This window comes from Salmo salar, chromosome ssa09, assembly GCF_905237065.1.
Source record: "Salmo salar chromosome ssa09, Ssal_v3.1, whole genome shotgun sequence".
In the NCBI taxonomy this organism is placed as follows: Eukaryota; Metazoa; Chordata; class Actinopteri; order Salmoniformes; family Salmonidae; genus Salmo; species Salmo salar.
The window spans coordinates 105,642,558-105,660,556 of NC_059450.1; the positions used below are offsets into that span (position 1 = coordinate 105,642,558).

At 54.2% G+C, this 17,999-nt stretch overlaps 1 protein-coding gene across 1 annotated transcript in view; it reads right to left on the bottom strand.

Moving 5' to 3' along the window:
- LOC106612304 (highly divergent homeobox) overlaps nucleotides 1-17,999 on the bottom strand; it is a 66,158-nt gene that overhangs the window by 11,820 nt on the left and 36,339 nt on the right. Inside the window, 2 exon segments of the mRNA XM_014213346.2 lie at nucleotides 2,593-2,739; nucleotides 5,595-5,850. Of these exon segments, the coding sequence (XP_014068821.2) occupies nucleotides 2,593-2,739; nucleotides 5,595-5,663 (216 nt within the window). The 5' untranslated portion in view covers nucleotides 5,664-5,850.

The following is a 17,999-nucleotide window of genomic DNA, read 5'->3' on the forward strand; positions in this document are numbered from 1 at the left end:
TGCAAAATCTCAATTTTAGCCCATAGAGGTTAACTATTTCTTGAACTGCATTGTTGGTTAACCTCCCTGGGCAAGGTGGGACGCTAGCGAAATAGAAATACCTCAAAAATGCTATAACTTCAATTTCTCAAACATATGACTATTTTACACCATTTTAAAGAGAAGACTCTCGTTAATCTAACCACATTGTCTGATATCAAAAAGGCTTTACAGCGAAAGCAAAACATTAGATTATGTCAGGAGAGTACCCTGCCAAAAATAATCACCCACCATTTTCAAAGCAAGCATATATGTCACAAAAACCAAAACCACAGCTAAATCCAGCACTAACCTTTGATGATCTTCATCAGATGACACTCCTAGGACATTATGTTATACAATACATGCATGTTTTGTTCAATCAAGTTCATATTTATATAAAAAAACAGCTTTTTACATTAGCATGTGATGTTCAGAACTAGCATACCCACAGAAAACTTCCGGTGAATTTACTTAATTACTCACGATTAACGTTCACAAACTACATAAATTATTTTAAGAATTATAGATAAAGAACTCCTTTATGCAAACGCGGTGTCAGATTTTAAAATAGCTTTTCGGCGAAAGCACATTTTGCAATATTCTGAGTAGATAGCCCAGCCATCACGGCTAGCTATTTAGACACCCAAAATTGGATTACCTTTGCTGTTCTTCGTCAGAATGCACTCCCAGGACTTCTACTTCAACAACAAATGTTGTTTTGGTTCGAAATAATCCATAGTTATATCTAAATACCTCCGTTTTGTTCGTGCGTTCAGGTCAGTATCCGAAGGGTGACGCGCAAGTGCATTTCGTGACAAAAAAATTCAAAATATTCCATTACCGTACTTCGAAGCATGTCAAACGCTGTTTAAAATACATTTTTATGCGATTTTTCTCGTAAAATAGCGATAATATTCCAACCGGGCGACGTTGTATTCATCCAAAGAGAGAAAGAAAAACATGGAGAATTCACATGAACGCGCATCTCCAGTGTCACTGTTCTCAGTCTGACCACTCACAAAATCTCCTGCTGTTTTTCGCCCAGAGACTGGAGAGACATCATTCCACTTTCTGGCGCCTTTGAGAGCCTTAGAAAATGTCACGTTACAGCAGAGATGCTGTATTTTTGATAGAGATGCCGCAGAAGGAGAACAAATTGTCAGACAGGGCACTTCCTGTATAGAATCTTCTCAGGTTTTGGCCTGCCATATGAGTTCTGTTATACTCACAGACACCATTCAAACAGTTTTAGAAACTTTTGAGTGTTTTCTATCCAAATCTACTAATTATATGCATATTCTCGTTTCTTAGCAAGAGTAGTAACCAGTTTAAATCGGGTACATTTTTTATCCGGCCGTGCAAATACTGCCCCCTAGCCCCAACAGGTTAAGGGCTAAGTAAGCATTTCACGGTAAGGTCTACACCTGATGTATTCAGCATTTCACGGTAAGGTCTACACCTGATGTATTCAGCGAATATGACAAATAAAGTTTGATTTGATGTTAGTTGTAGTAGTAGTGTTAACTATGTTTGTCTGTCTCTGCAGACCTGGGTGATGTTGTAGTAGTGTTAACTATGTTTCTGTCTGTCTCTGCAGACCTGGGTGATGTTGTAGTAGTGTTAACTATGTTTCTGTCTGTCTCTGCAGACCTGGGTGGTGTTGTAGTAGTAGTAGTGTTAACTATGTTTCTGTCTGTCTCTGCAGACCTGGGTGATGTTGTAGTAGTGTTAACTATGTTTCTGTCTGTCTCTGCAGACCTGGGTGATGTTGTAGTAGTGTTAACTATGTTTCTGTCTGTCTCTGCAGACCTGGGTGGTGTTGTAGTAGTAGTAGTGTTAACTATGTTTCTGTCTGTCTCTGCAGACCTGGGTGATGTTGTAGTAGTGTTAACTATGTTTCTGTCTGTCTCTGCAGACCTGGGTGATGTTGTAGTAGTGTTAACTATGTTTCTGTCTGTCTCTGCAGACCTGGGTGATGTTGTAGTAGTAGTAGTGTTAACTATGTGTCTCAGCTAGTGTGTTACTGTTAGAATGTTTTTATATTGACTGCCATAGTCCAATTGGCTGTAAAAAATGTTTTACATGGTTGGTTTCGCAAGATTTTTCAGATATCAAAATTGGGTTTTGGGCTGAAAAAGGTGTGGGAAACCTGCACTAGAGGATAACAGCTGATGGATAAATACCATGCATTAGGGGATAACAGCTGACGGATAAATACCCTGCATTAGAGGATAACAGCTGACGGATAAATAATAATAGGAGTGTATAGATATAGAGAATAGATCGTACCTGCATCATGCTGAATGTATAGATAGAGTGTAGATATAGAGAATAGATCGTACCTAGGGCCCTATAAAATCCACGATGCAGAGAACACAGAAAAAAAGTGGACTCGAAGTGGTTTAAGCATGGTTGTGGACTTAGAAAATGATAGAAAAACAACTACATTGGATGTTCTAAGTGTGATTGAGAGCAAAAACCTGAAAAAACTGGAGTAAACGGAATTTGGGAGAAAAAAAAAAACAACATGACCAGGCAAAACATTTACCGATTTTCTATGTCCCTACATACCCGCACCACACTGAAGTCCAGCTTGGTCTCCTGAGCACACTGAAGGATCAGCTGGAAGCAGCTCTTGCTCTGATTGGTCATACCGTTGTCATAGTAGCTCTCCAGGACTCGCTGCTGCTCCAGTGTGAACACAGACCGCAGGTTCATCTGACGGAGACACGGCATTGGTCAATAAACTAGCCAATAAAAACAAGACAACATTGAGTTCACTAGCTCTTCCCTTCAATCACAAACGTGCTTCTAGTCTATACCCAGTCTGTATGTAGACCTATATAAACAGTGGACAAAACATGCTTCTAGTCTATACCCAGTCTGTATGTAGACCTATATAAACCATGTACAAAACATGCATGTAGTCTATACTCAGTCTGTATGTAGACCTATATACACTGTGGACAAAACATTGACATAGACTGACCAGGTGAAAGCTATGATCCCTTATTGATGTCACTTCTTAAATCCACTTTAAATCAGTGTAGGAGAGGAGACAGGTTAAAGAAGGATTTTTAAGCCTTGAGACATAGAACACCTTCCTAATATTGAGACACACACCGTTTGCCCTCAGAACTAGAGGTCGACCGATTATTCGGAATGGCCGATTTGAAGTTTTCATAACAATCGGTAATCGGTATTTTTGGCCACCGATTTTTACACCTTTATTTAACTAGGAAAGTCAGATTAAGAACACATTCTTATTTTCAATGATGGCCTAGGAACGGGGTTAACTGCCTTGTTCAGGGTGGATTCGGGGATTTGTTTTTGCAACCTTCTGGTTACTAGTCCAACGCTCTAACCACCTGCCTTACATTGCACTCCACGAGGAGCCTGCATGGCAGGCTGACTACCTGTTACGCGAGGGCAGCAAGAAGCCAAGGTAAGTTGCTAGCTAGCATTAAACTTATCTTATAAAAAACTATCAATCTTAACATAATCACTAGTTTATCTAACGTGTCCTGCGTTGCATATAATCCATGCGGTGCCTGTTAATTTCTCATCGAATCACAGCCTACTTCGACAAACGGGTGATGATTTAACAAGCGCATTTGCGAAAAAAAGCACTGACGTTGCACCAATGTACCTAACCATAAACATCAATGCCTTTCTTTAAAATCAATACACAAGTATATATTTTTAAACCTGCATATTTAGTTAATATTGCCTGCTAACATGAAATTGTGTCACTGCTCTTGCGTTCATTGCCTGGCTCGTTGCGAACTAATTTGCCAGACTTTTACCTAATTATGACATACCATTGAAGGTTGTGCAATGTAACAGGAATATTTAGACTTAGGGATGCCACCGTTAGATAAAATACGGAACGGTTCCGTATTTCACTGAAAGAAAAAACATTTTGTTTTCGAGATGATAGTTTCCGGATTCGACCATATTAATGACCTAAGGCTCGAATTTCTGTGTGTTTATTATATTATAATTAAGTCTATGATTTGATAGAGCAGTCTGACTGAGCGATGGTAGGCACCAGCAGGCTCGTAAGCATTCATTCAAACAGCACTTTAGTGTGTTTTGCCAGCAGTTCTTCGCAATGCATTGCACTGTTTATGACTTCAAGCCTGTCAACTCCCAAGATTAGGCTGGTGTAACCGATGTGAAATGGCTAGCTAGTTAGCGGGTGCGCGCTAATAGCGTTTCAAACGTCACTCGCTCTGAGACTTGGAGTAGTTGTTCCACTTCCTCTACATGGGTAACGCTGCTTCGAGGGTGGCTGTTGTCAATGTGTTCCTGGTTCGAGCCCAGGTAGGAGCGAGGAGAGGGACGGAAGCTATACTGTTACACTGGCAATACTAAAGTGCCTATATGAACATCCAATAGTCAAAGGTATATGAAATACAAATCGTATAGAGAGAAATAGTCCTATAATAACTACAACCTAAAACTTCTTACCTGGGAATATTGAAGACTCATGTTAAAAGGAACCACCAGCTTTCATAAGTTCCCATGTTCTGAGCAAGGAACTTAAACGTTAGCTTTCTTACATGGCACATATTGCACTTTTACTTTCTTCTCCAACACTTTGCTTTTGCATTATTTAAACCAAATTGAACATGTTTCATTATTTATTTGAGGCTAAATTTATTTTATTTATGTATTATATTAAGTTAAAATAAGTGTTCATTCAGTATTGTTGTAATTGTCATTATTACAAATAAAAATAATAAATAAAATCGTCCGATTAATCAGTAGCGGCTTTTTTGGTCCTCCAATAATCGGTATCGGCGTTGAAAAATCATAATCGGTCGACCTCTACTCAGAACAGCCTCAATTCATCTGGGTTTGGACTCTACAAGGTGTCGAAAGCATTCAAATCAAATCAAATCAAATTTATTTTTATATAGCCCTTCGTACATCAGCTGATATTCTCAAAGTGCTGTACAGAAACCCAGCCTAAAACCCCAAACAGCAAGCAAAGCATGTGAAAGAAGCATTCCACAGGGATGCTGGCCCATGTTGACTACAATCCTACCCACAGTTGTCAAGTTGGCTGGATGTCCTTTGGGTGGTGGACCATTCTTGATACACCCGGGAAACTGTTTAGCATGAAAAACCCAGCAGCGTTGCAGTTCTTGACTCAAACCGATGTGACTGGCACCTACTACCATACCCAGTTCAAAGGCACTTAAATATCTTGTCCATTCCCCCTCTGAATGACACACATACACAATCCATGTCTCAATTGTCTCAAGACTTAAAAGTCCTTCTTTAACCCGTCTCCACCCCTTCATCTACACAGATATAAGTGAAAATAACAAGTGACATCAAAAAGGGATCATAGCTTTCACCTGGATTCACCTTGTCGGTCTCATGGAAGGAGCAGTTTTGTACACTCAGTGTGTATATAATAGGTATATTAGAATATAAAGGCTAACTCATAGTCCAGCTGGTCTGATTTCTCTAGCCACAGTCTGTATGTATCCAAACAGTATATAATAGATATATTAGGCAACGCGGAGTCCAGCTGGTCTGGTAGTGGTTTCTCTACTTACCGTCTGCAGGCCTCGTTTCTCCTGCCATTCCTCCATACTGCTGCTACTGCAGGGGGGCAGATCAGCCATTCAGCAGAACCACGAGCAGGGCCAGGCCGGGGTGAGGTCTAGGCAGCAGGGCCAGACAGCAGATACCCTCTGTCCGTCCGTCTGTCAGGGGGTTATGGTGGTCTGGCTGCAGTACTGGTCATGCTAGCTCAGTCTCCTGGGCTGCAGGGGCTGAGACATGGTGCGGCGTCTTTGTCTCTCTGAGGTTCTACAAGACACGAGAGTGTCATCAGTTAGAGTGGAATCAATGGAAACTTTATTAACCAGAACATCTCTGTTCAGCTTTTCCATCTTAGACTGCTTTATATGTTTATATTTAGAGTTGTCATATTTTTATAACATCTTCTTCTATGGTGGTGTGTTTCAATCAGAGAATGATAGAGGACTCCTCTTTTATCTGTCCCATTATGGTGTCTGTGTGGGCATGGGCAGCACCATTAAGGCCATCTCCATTTTGAAGTGGTACATTTTCTGCTTCTACTACTTCTATGACTTGGTAAACAAACTGAAAGGGTGCATACTGCCACCTAGAGTATGTTGTTTGAATAGGTATAAAGCCAAGGTTGGCGATTTACTGCCACCTGCAGTTAAAGAATGTTTGCTCACCACTATAATTCATTGGCTGATCCCTCCTGATGACATAAATGGAATTATGTGATCCTTCCTTAACCGATAGGAAGTCCCACCCAGTTGACTACCTAAAAATGGTGGAAGTCCTCAATGGCACTGCCCATGCAAAACTGGCTGTTGGGCGTTAGTGAGCTCTATCAATTAAATTTCAAAATATGGGCTTTTATTGGCATGGGAAACATATGTTTACATTGCCAAAGCAAGTAAAATAGATAAACAAAAGTGAAATAAACTAAAAATGTACAGCAAACATTACACTCACAAAAGTTCCAAAAGAATAAAGACATTTCAAATCTATGGTTTTAATAGACTGTAAGAGAGTGGTCACATGACCATCAAATGATCTCACCTGGTCACATGACATGAAGTTGGACAGGTAACACACACGTGAACATTTCATACACTCAGATTATAAAACCATAGTAGTAGAGTAGAACTAGCAAATTAACTGGGCTCTGGATCAGAGCTAGCTGAGTGGCACCTGGATCAAAGCTCGCTAGCAAGCTAATTGGGACCTGGATCAGAGCTAGCTGGCTGAGTGGGACCTGGATCAGAGCTCGCTAGCAAGCTGATTGGGACCTGGATCAGAGTTAGCTGGCTGAGTGGGACCTGGATCAAAGCTCGCTAGCAAGCTAATTGGGCCCTGGATCGGAGCTAGCTGGCTGAGTGGGACCTGGATCGGAGCTAGCTGGCTGAGTGGGACCTGGATCGGAGCTAGCTGGCTGAGTGGGACTAGCTGGCTGAGTGGGACCTGGATCGGAGCTAGCTGGCTGAGTGGGACCTGGATCGGAGCTAGCTGGCTGAGTGGGACCTGGATCAAAGCTCGCTAGCAAGCTAATTGGGACCTGGATCAGAGCTAGCTGGCTGAGTGGGACCTGGATCGGAGCTCGCTAGCAAGCTGATTGGGACCTGGATCGGAGCTAGCTGGCTGAGCGGGACCTGGATCGGAGCTAGCTGGCTGAGTGGGACCTGGATCGGAGCTAGCTGGCTGATTGGGACCTGGATCGGAGCTAGCTGGCTGATTGGGACCTGGATCGGAGCTAGCTGGCTGATTGGGACCTGGATCGGAGCTAGCTGGCTGATTGGGACCTGGATCGGAGCTAGCTGGCTGAGTGGGACCTGGATCGGACCTAGCTGGCTGAGTGGGACCTGGATCGGAGCTAGCTGGCTGAGTGGGACCTGGATCGGAGCTAGCTGGCTGAGTGGGACCTGGATCGGAGCTAGCTGGCTGAGTGGGTCCTGGATCGGAGCTAGCTGGCTGAGTGGGACTAGCTGGCTGAGTGGGACCTGGATCGGAGCTAGTTGGCTGAGTGGGTCCTGGATCGGAGCTAGCTGGCTGAGTGGGAGTAGCTGGCTGAGTGGGACCTGGATCGGAGCTAGCTGGCTGAGTGGGACCAGCTGGCTGAGTGTGACCTGGATCGGAGCTAGCTGGCTGAGTGGGACCTGGATCAGAGCTAGCTGGCTGAGTGGGACCTGGATCAGAGCTCGCTAGCAAGCTGATTGGGACCTGGATCAGAGTTAGCTGGCTGAGTGGGACCTGGATCAAAGCTCGCTAGCAAGCTAATTGGGCCCTGGATCGGAGCTAGCTGGCTGAGTGGGACCTGGATCGGAGCTAGCTGGCTGAGTGGGACCTGGATCGGAGCTAGCTGGCTGAGTGGGACTAGCTGGCTGAGTGGGACCTGGATCGGAGCTAGCTGGCTGAGTGGGACCAGCTGGCTGAGTGGGACCTGGATCGGAGCTAGCTGGCTGAGTGGGACCTGGATCAAAGCTCGCTAGCAAGCTAATTGGGACCTGGATCGGAGCTAGCTGGCTGAGTGGGACCTGGATCGGAGCTCGCTAGCAAGCTGATTGGGACCTGGATCAGAGCTAGCTGGCTGAGTGGGACCTGGATCGGAGCTTGCTAGCAAGCTGATTGGGACCTGGATCGGAGCTAGCTGGCTGAGTGGGACCTGGATCGGAGCTAGCTGGCTGATTGGGACCTGGATCGGAGCTAGCTGGCTGATTGGGACCTGGATCGGAGCTAGCTGGCTGATTGGGACCTGGATCGGAGCTAGCTGGCTGATTGGGACCTGGATCGGACCTAGCTGGCTGAGTGGGACCTGGATCGGACCTAGCTGGCTGAGTGGGACCTGGATCGGAGCTAGCTGGCTGAGTGGGACCTGGATCGGATCTAGCTGGCTGAGTGGGACTAGCTGGCTGAGTGGGACCTGGATCGGAGCTAGCTGGCTGAGTGGGACCTGGATCGGAGCTAGCTGGCTGAGTGGGACCTGGATTGGAGCTAGCTGGCTGAGTGGGACCTGGATCGGAGCTAGCTGGCTGAGTGGGACCTGGATCGGAGCTAGCTGGCTGAGTGGGACCTGGATCGGAGCTAGCTGGCTGAGTGGGACCTGGATCGGAGCTAGCTGGCTGAGTGGGACCTGGATCGGAGCTAGCTGGCTGAGTGGAACCTGGATCGGAGCTAGCTGGCTGAGTGGGACTAGCTGGCCGAGTGGGACCTGGATCGGAGCTAGCTGGCTGAGTGGGACCAGCTGGCTGAGTGGGACCTGGATCGGAGCTAGCTGGCTGATTGGGACCTGGATCGGACCTAGCTGGCTGAGTGGGACCTGGATCGGAGCTAGATGGCTGAGTGGGTCCTGGATCGCAGCTAGCTGGCTGAGTGGGACCTGGATCGGAGCTAGCTGGCTGAGTGGGACCAGCTGGCTGAGTGGGACCTGGATCGGAGCTAGTTGGCTGAGTGGGTCCTGGATCGGAGCTAGCTGGCTGAGTGGGACTAGCTGGCTGAGTGGGACCTGGATCGGAGCTAGCTGGCTGAGTGGGACCAGCTGGCTGAGTGGGACCTGGATCGGAGCTAGTTGGCTGAGTGGGACCTGGATCGGAGCTAGCTGGCTGAGTGGGACCAGCTGGCTGAGTGGGACCTGGATCGGAGCTAGTTGGCTGAGTGGGTCCTGGATCGGAGCTAGCTGGCTGAGTGGGACTAGCTGGCTGAGTGGGACCTGGATCGGAGCTAGCTGGCTGAGTAGGACCAGCTGGCTGAGTGGGACCTGGATCGGAGCTAGCTGGCTGAGTGGGACCTGGATCGGAGCTAGCTGGCTGAGTGGGACCTGGATCGGAGCAAGCTGGCTGATTGGGACCTGGATCGGAGCTAGGTGGCTGATTGGGACCTGGATCGGAGCTAGCTGGCTGAGTGGGACCTGGATTGGAGCTAGCTGGCTGAGTGGGCCTGCTGGCTGAGTGGGACCTGGATCGGAGCTAGCTGGCTGAGTGGGACCTGGATCAGAGCTAGCTGGCTGAGTGGGACCTGGATCGGAGCTAGCTGGCTGAGTGGGACCTGGATCGGAGCTAGCTGGCTGAGTGGGACCTGGATCGGACCTAGCTGGCTGAGTGGGACCTGGATCGGAGCTAGCTGGCTGAGTGGGTCCTGGATCGGAGCTAGCTGGCTGAGTGGGACTAGCTGGCTGAGTAGGACCTGGATCGGAGCTAGCTGGCTGAGTGGGACCAGCTGGCTGAGTGGGACCTGGATCGGAGCTAGCTGGCTGACTGGGACCTGGGTCGGAGCTAGATGGCTGAGTGGGACCTGGATCGGAGCTAGCTGGCTGAGTGGGTCTAGCTGGCTGAGTGGGACTTGGATCGGAGCTAGCTGGCTGAGTGGGACCAGTTGGCTGAGTGGGACCTGGATCGGAGCTAGCTGGCTGAGTGGGACCTGGATCGGAGCTAGCTGGCTGATTGGGACCTGGATCGGAGCTAGCTGGCTGATTGGGACCTGGATCGGAGCTAGCTGGCTGATTGGGACCTGGATCGGAGCTAGCTGGCTGAGTGGGACCTGGATCGGAGCAAGCTGGCTGAGTGGGACCTGGATCGGAGCTAGCTGGCTGAGTGGGTCCTGGATCGGAGCTCGCTGGCTGAGTGGGACTAGCTGGCTGAGTAGGACCTTGATCGGAGCTAGCTGGCTGAGTGGGACCAGCTGGCTGAGTGGGACCTGGATCGGAGCTAGCTGGCTGAGTGGGACCTGGATCGGAGCTAGATGGCTGAGTGGGACCTGGATCGGAGCTAGCTGGCTGAGTGGGACCTGGATCGGAGCTAGCTGGCTGAGTGGGTCTAGCTGGCTGAGTGGGACCTGGATCGGAGCTAGCTGGCTGAGTGGGACCAGCTGGCTGAGTGGGACCTGGATCGGAGCTAGCTGGCTGAGTGGGACCTGGATCGGAGCTAGCTGGCTGATTGGGACCTGGATCGGAGCTAGCTGGCTGAGTGGGACCTGGATCGGAGATAGCTGGCTGAGTGGGTCCTGGATCGGAGCTAGCTGGCTGAGTGGGACCTGGATCGGAGCTAGCTGGCTGAGTGGGTCCTGGATCGGAGCTAGCTGGCTGAGTGGGACCTGGATCGGAGCTAGCTGGCTGAGTGGGTCCTGGATCAGAGCTAGCTGGCTGAGTGGGACCTGGATCGGAGCTAGCTGGCTGAGTGGAACCAGCTGGCTGAGTGGGTCCTGGATCGGAGCTAGCTGGCTGAGTGGGACCAGCTGGCTGAGTGGGACCAGCTGGCTGAGTGGGACCTGGATCGGAGCTAGCTGGCTGAGTGGGACCAGCTGGCTGAGTGGGTTCTGGATCGGAGCTAGCTGGCTGAGTGGGACCAGCTGGCTGAGTGGGACCAGCTGGCTGAGTGGGACCTGGATCGGAGCTAGCTGGCTGAGTGGGACCAGCTGGCTGAGTGGGTCCTGGATCGGAGCTAGCTGGCTGAGTGGGACCAGCTGGCTGAGTAGGACCTGGATCGGAGCTAGCTGGCTGAGTGGGACCAGCTGGCTGAGTGGGACCTGGATCGGAGCTAGCTGGCTGAGTGGGACCTGGATCGGAGCTAGATGGCTGAGTGGGACCTGGATCGGAGCTAGATGGCTGAGTGGGACCTGGATCGGAGCTAGCTGGCTGAGTGGGCCCTGGATCGGAGCTAGCTGGCTAAGTGGGACCTGGATCGGAGCTAGCTGGCTGAGTGGGACCTGGATCGGAGCTAGCTGGCTGAGGGGGTCTAGCTGGCTGAGTGGGACCAGATGGCTGAGTGGGACCAGCTGGCTGAGTGGGACCTGGATCGGAGCTAGCTGGCTGAGTGGGACCAGCTGGCTGAGTGGGACCTGGATCGGAGCTAGCTGGCTGAGTGGGACCTGGATCGGAGCTAGCTGGCTGAGTGGGTCCTGGATCGGAGCTAGCTGGCTGAGTGGGACTAGCTGGCTGAGTGGGACCTGGATCGGAGCTAGCTGGCTGAGTGGGTCCTGGATCAGAGCTAGCTGGCTGAGTGGGACCTGGATCGGAGCTAGCTGGCTGAGTGGGACCAGCTGGCTGAGTGGGTCCTGGATCGGAGCTAGCTGGCTGAGTGGGACCAGCTGGCTGAGTAGGACCTGGATCGGAGCTAGCTGGCTGAGTGGGACCAGCTGGCTGAGTGGGACCTGGATCGGAGCTAGCTGGCTGAGTGGGACCTGGATCGGTGCTAGACGGCTGAGTGGGACCTGGATCGGAGCTAGCTGGCTGAGGGGGTCTAGCTGGCTGAGTGGGACCAGCTGGCTGAGTGGGACCAGCTGGCTGAGTGGGACCTGGATCGGAGCTAGCTGGCTGAGTGGGACCAGCTGGCTGAGTGGGTCCTGGATCGGAGCTAGCTGGCTGAGTGGGACCAGCTGGCTGAGTGGGACCAGCTGGCTGAGTGGGACCTGGATCGGAGCTAGCTGGCTGAGTGGGACCAGCTGGCTGAGTGGGTCCTGGATCGGAGCTAGCTGGCTGAGTGGGACCAGCTGGCTGAGTAGGACCTGGATCGGAGCTAGCTGGCTGAGTGGGACCAGCTGGCTGAGTGGGACCTGGATCGGAGCTAGCTGGCTGAGTGGGACCAGCTGGCTGAGTGGGACCTGGATCGGAGCTAGCTGGCTGAGTGGGACCTGGATCGGAGCTAGATGGCTGAGTGGGACCTGGATCGGAGCTAGCTGGCTGAGTGGGACCTGGATCGGAGCTAGCTGGCTGAGTGGGACCTGGATCGGAGCTAGCTGGCTGAGTGGGACCTGGATCGGAGCTAGCTGGCTGAGGGGTCTAGCTGGCTGAGTGGGACCAGCTGGCTGAGTGGGACCAGCTGGCTGAGTGGGACCTGGATCGGAGCTAGCTGGCTGAGTGGGACCTGGATCGGAGCTAGATGGCTGAGTGGGACCTGGATCGGAGCTAGCTGGCTGAGTGGGACCTGGATCGGAGCTAGCTGGCTGAGTGGGACCTGGATCGGAGCTAGCTGGCTGAGTGGGACCTGGATCGGAGCTAGCTGGCTGAGGGGTCTAGCTGGCTGAGTGGGACCAGCTGGCTGAGTGGGACCAGCTGGCTGAGTGAGACCTGGATCGGAGCTAGCTGGCTGAGTGGGACCAGCTGGCTGAGTGGGACCTGGATCGGAGCTAGCTGGCTGAGTGGGACCTGGATCGGAGCTAGCTGGCTGAGTGGGACCAGCTGGCTGAGTGGGACCTGGATCGGAGCTAGCTGGCTGAGTGGGACCTGGATCGGAGCTAGATGGCTGAGTGGGACCTGGATCGGAGCTAGCTGGCTGAGTGGGACCTGGATCGGAGCTAGCTGGCTGAGTGGGACCTGGATCGGAGCTAGCTGGCTGAGTGGGACCTGGATCGGAGCTAGCTGGCTGAGGGGGTCTAGCTGGCTGAGTGGGACCAGCTGGCTGAGTGGGACCAGCTGGCTGAGTGGGACCTGGATCGGAGCTATCTGGCTGAGTGGGACCTGGATCGGAGCTAGATGGCTGAGTGGGACCTGGATCGGAGCTAGCTGGCTGAGTGGGACCTGGATCGGAGCTAGCTGGCTGAGTGGGACCTGGATCGGAGCTAGCTGGCTGAGTGGGACCTGGATCGGAGCTAGCTGGCTGAGGGGGTCTAGCTGGCTGAGTGGGACCAGCTGGCTGAGTGGGACCAGCTGGCTGAGTGGGACCTGGATCGGAGCTAGCTGGCTGAGTGGGACCTGGATCGGAGCTAGCTGGCTGAGTGGGACCTGGATCGGAGCTAGCTGGCTGAGTGGGACCTGGATCGGAGCTAGCTGGCTGAGTGGGACCTGGATCGGAGCTAGCTGGCTGAGTGGGTCCTGGATCGGAGCTAGCTGGCTGATTGGGACTAGCTGGCTGAGTGGGACCTGGATCGGAGCTAGCTGGCTGAGTGGGACTGCTGGCTGAGTGGGACCTGGATCGGCGCTAGCTGGCTGAGTGGGACCTGGATCGGAGCTAGCTGGCTGAGTGGGACTAGCTGGCTGAGTGGGACCTGGATCGGAGCTAGCTGGCTGAGTGGGACCAGCTGGCTGAGTGGGACCTGGATCGGAGCTAGCTGGCTGAGTGGGACCTGGATCGGAGCTAGCTGGCTGAGTGGGACCTGGATCGGAGCTAGCTGGCTGAGTGGGACCTGGATCGGAGCTAGCTGGCTGAGTGGGACCTGGATCGGAGCTAGCTGGCTCAGTGGGACCTGGATCGGAGCTAGCTGGCTGAGTGGGTCCTGGATCGGAGCTAGCTGGCTGAGTGGGTCCTGGATCGGAGCTAGCTGGCAGAGTGGGACTAGCTGGCTGAGTAGGACCTGGATCGGAGCTAGCTGGCTGAGTGGGTCTAGCTGGCTGAGTGGGACCTGGATCGGAGCTAGCTAGCTGAGTGGGACCAGCTGGCTGAGTGGGACCTGGATCGGAGCTAGCTGGCTGAGTGGGACCTGGATCGGAGCTAGCTGGCTGATTGGGACCTGGATCGGAGCTAGCTGGCTGAGTGGGACCTGGATCGGAGCTAGCTGGCTGAGTGGGACCTGGATCGGAGCTAGCTGGCTGAGTGGGACCTGGATCGGAGCTAGCTGGCTGAGTGGGACCTGGATCGGAGCTAGCTGGCTCAGTGGGACCTGGATCGGAGCTAGCTGGCTGAGTGGGTCCTGGATCGGAGCTAGCTGGCTGAGTGGGTCCTGGATCGGAGCTAGCTGGCAGAGTGGGACTAGCTGGCTGAGTAGGACCTGGATCGGAGCTAGCTGGCTGAGTGGGTCTAGCTGGCTGAGTGGGACCTGGATCGGAGCTAGCTAGCTGAGTGGGACCAGCTGGCTGAGTGGGACCTGGATCGGAGCTAGCTGGCTGAGTGGGACCTGGATCGGAGCTAGCTGGCTGATTGGGACCTGGATCGGAGCTAGCTGGCTGAGTGGGACCTGGATCGGAGATAGCTGGCTGAGTGGGTCCTGGATCGGAGCTAGCTGGCTGAGTGGGACCTGGATCGGAGCTAGCTGGCTGAGTGGGTCCTGGATCGGAGCTAGCTGGCTGAGTGGGACCTGGATCGGAGCTAGCTGGCTGAGTGGGTCCTGGATCAGAGCTAGCTGGCTGAGTGGGACCTGGATCGGAGCTAGCTGGCTGAGTGGGACCAGCTGGCTGAGTGGGTCCTGGATCGGAGCTAGCTGGCTGAGTGGGACCAGCTGGCTGAGTAGGACCTTGATCGGAGCTAGCTGGCTGAGTGGGACCAGCTGGCTGAGTGGGACCTGGATCGGAGCTAGCTGGCTGAGTGGGACCTGGATCGGTGCTAGACGGCTGAGTGGGACCTGGATCGGAGCTAGCTGGCTGAGGGGGTCTAGCTGGCTGAGTGGGACCAGCTGGCTGAGTGGGACCAGCTGGCTGAGTGGGACCTGGATCGGAGCTAGCTGGCTGAGTGGGACCAGCTGGCTGAGTGGGTTCTGGATCGGAGCTAGCTGGCTGAGTGGGACCAGCTGGCTGAGTGGGACCAGCTGGCTGAGTGGGACCTGGATCGGAGCTAGCTGGCTGAGTGGGACCAGCTGGCTGAGTGGGTCCTGGATCGGAGCTAGCTGGCTGAGTGGGACCTGGATCGGAGCTAGCTGGCTGAGTGGGCCTGCTGGCTGAGTGGGACCTGGATCGGAGCTAGCTGGCTGAGTGGGACCTGGATCGGAGCTAGCTGGCTGAGTGGGACCAGCTGGCTGAGTGGGACCTGGATCGGAGCTAGCTGGCTGAGTGGGACCTGGATCGGAGCTAGCTGGCTGAGTGGGTCCTGGATCGGAGCTAGCTGGCTGAGTGGGTCCTGGATCAGAGCTAGCTGGCTGAGTGGGACCTGGATCAGAGCTAGCTGGCTGAGTGGGTCCTGGATCGGAGCTAGCTGGCTCAGTGGGGCCTGGATCGGAGCTAGCTGGCTGAGTGGGACCTGGTTCGGAGCTAGCTGGCGTTGTGGGCCTGCTGGCTGAGTGGGACCTGGATCGGAGCTAGCTGGCTGAGTGGGACCAGCTGGCTGAGTGGGACCTGGATCAGAGCTAGCTGGCTGAGTGGGACCTAGATCGGAGCTAGCTGGCTGAGTGGGACCTGGATCGGAGCTAGCTGGCTGAGTGGGACCTGGATCGGAGCTAGCTGGCTGAGTGGGACCTGGATCGGAGCTAGCTGGCTGAGTGGGTCCTGGATCGGAGCTAGCTGGCTGAGTGGGTCCTGGATCGGAGCTAGCTGGCTGAGTGGGACTAGCTGGCTGAGAAGGACCTGGATCGGAGCTAGCTGGCTGAGTGGGACCAGCTGGCTGAGTGGGACCTGGATCGGAGCTAGCTGGCTGATTGGGACTAGCTGGCTGAGTGGGACCTGGATCGGAGCTAGCTGGCTGAGTGGAACTGCTGGCTGAGTGGGACCTGGATCGGAGCTAGCTGGCTGAGTGGGACCTGGATCGGAGCTAGCTGGCTGAGTGGGACCTGGATCGGAGCTAGCTGGCTGAGTGGGACCTGGATCGGAGCTAGCTGGCTGAGTGTGACCTGGAACGGAGCTAGCTGGCTGATTGGGACCTGGATCGGAGCTAGCTGGCTGATTGGGACCTGGATTGGACCTAGCTGGCTGAGTGGGACCTGGATCGGACTTGGCTGGCTGAGTGGGACCTGGATCGGAGCTAGCTGGCTGATTGGGACCTGGATCGGAGCTAGCTGGTTGATTGGGACCTGGATCGGAGCTAGCTGGCTGAGTGGAACCTGGATAGCCCTGGCTGGCTGAGTGGGACCTGGATCGGAGCTAGCTGGCTGAGTGGGTCCTGGATCAGAGCTAGCTGGCTGAGTGGGACCTGGATCGGAGCTAGCTGGCTGAGTGGGTCCTGGATCGGAGCTAGCTGGCTGAGTGGGACCTGGATCGGAGCTAGCTGGCTGAGTGGGCCTGCTGGCTGAGTGGGACCTGGATCGGAGCTAGCTGGCTGAGTGGGACCAGCTGGCTGAGTGGGACCTGGATCAGAGCTAGCTGGCTGAGTGGGACCTGGATCGGAGCTAGCTGGCTGAGTGGGACCTGGATCGGAGCTAGCTGGCTGAGTGGGACCTGGATCGGAGCTAGCTGGCTGAGTGGGACTAGCTGGCTGAGTGGGACCTGGATCGGAGCTAGCTGGCTGAGTGGGACCTGGATCGGAGCTAGATGGCTGAGTGGGACCTGGATCGGAGCTAGCTGGCTGAGTGGGTCTAGCTGGCTGAGTGGGACCTGGATCGGAGCTAGCTGGCTGAGTGGGACCAGCTGGCTGAGTGGGACCTGGATCGGAGCTAGCTGGCTGAGTGGGACCTGGATCGGAGCTAGCTGGCTGAGTGGGACCTGGATCGGAGCTAGCTGGCTGATTGGGACCTGGATCGGAGCTAGCTGGCTGAGTGGGACCTGGATCGGAGCAAGCTGGCTGAGTGGGACCTGGATCGGAGCTAGCTGGCTGAGTGGGACCTGGATCGGAGATAGCTGGCTGAGTGGGTCCTGGATCGGAGCTAGCTGGCTGAGTGGGACCTGGATCGGAGCTAGCTGGCTGAGTGGGTCCTGGATCGGAGCTAGCTGGCTGAGTGGGACCTGGATCGGAGCTAGCTGGCTGAGTGGGTCCTGGATAAGAGCTAGCTGGCTGAGTGGGACCTGGATCGGAGCTAGCTGGCTGAGTGGGACCAGCTGGCTGAGTGGGTCCTGGATCGGAGCTAGCTGGCTGAGTGGGACCAGCTGGCTGAGTGACACCTGGATCGGAGCTAGCTGGCTGAGTGGGACCTGGATCGGAGCTAGATCGCTGAGTGGGACCTGGATCGGAGCTAGCTGGCTGAGTGGGCCCTGGATCGGAGCTAGATGGCTGAGAGGGACCTGGATCGAAGCTAGCTGGCTGAGTGGGACCTGGATCGGAGCTAGCTGGCTGAGGGGGTCTAGCTGGCTGAGTGGGACCAGCTGGCTGAGTGGGACCTGGATCGGAGCTAGCTGGCTGAGTGGGACCTGGATCGGAGCTAGCTGGCTGAGTGGGACCTGGATCGGAGCTAGCTGGCTGAGTGGGACCTGGATCGGAGCTAGCTGGCTGAGTGGGACCTGGATCGGAGCTAGCTGGCTGAGTGGGACCTGGATCGGAGCTAGCTGGCTGAGTGGGTCCTGGATCGGAGCTAGCTGGCTGAGTGGGTCCTGGATCGGAGCTAGCTGGCTGATTGGGACTAGCTGGCTGAGTGGGACCTGGATCGGAGCTAGCTGGCTGAGTGGGACTAGCTGGCTGAGTGGGACCTGGATCGGCGCTAGCTGGCTGAGTGGGACCTGGATCGGAGCTAGCTGGCTGAGTGGGACTAGCTGGCTGAGTGGGACCTGGATCGGAGCTAGCTGGCTGAGTGGGACCTGGATCGGAGCTAGCTGGCTGAGTGGGACCTGGATCGGAGCTAGCTGGCTGAGTGGGACCTGGATCGGAGCTAGCTGGCTGAGTGGGACCTGGATCGGAGCTAGCTGGCTGAGTGGGTCCTGGATCGGAGCTAGCTGGCTGAGG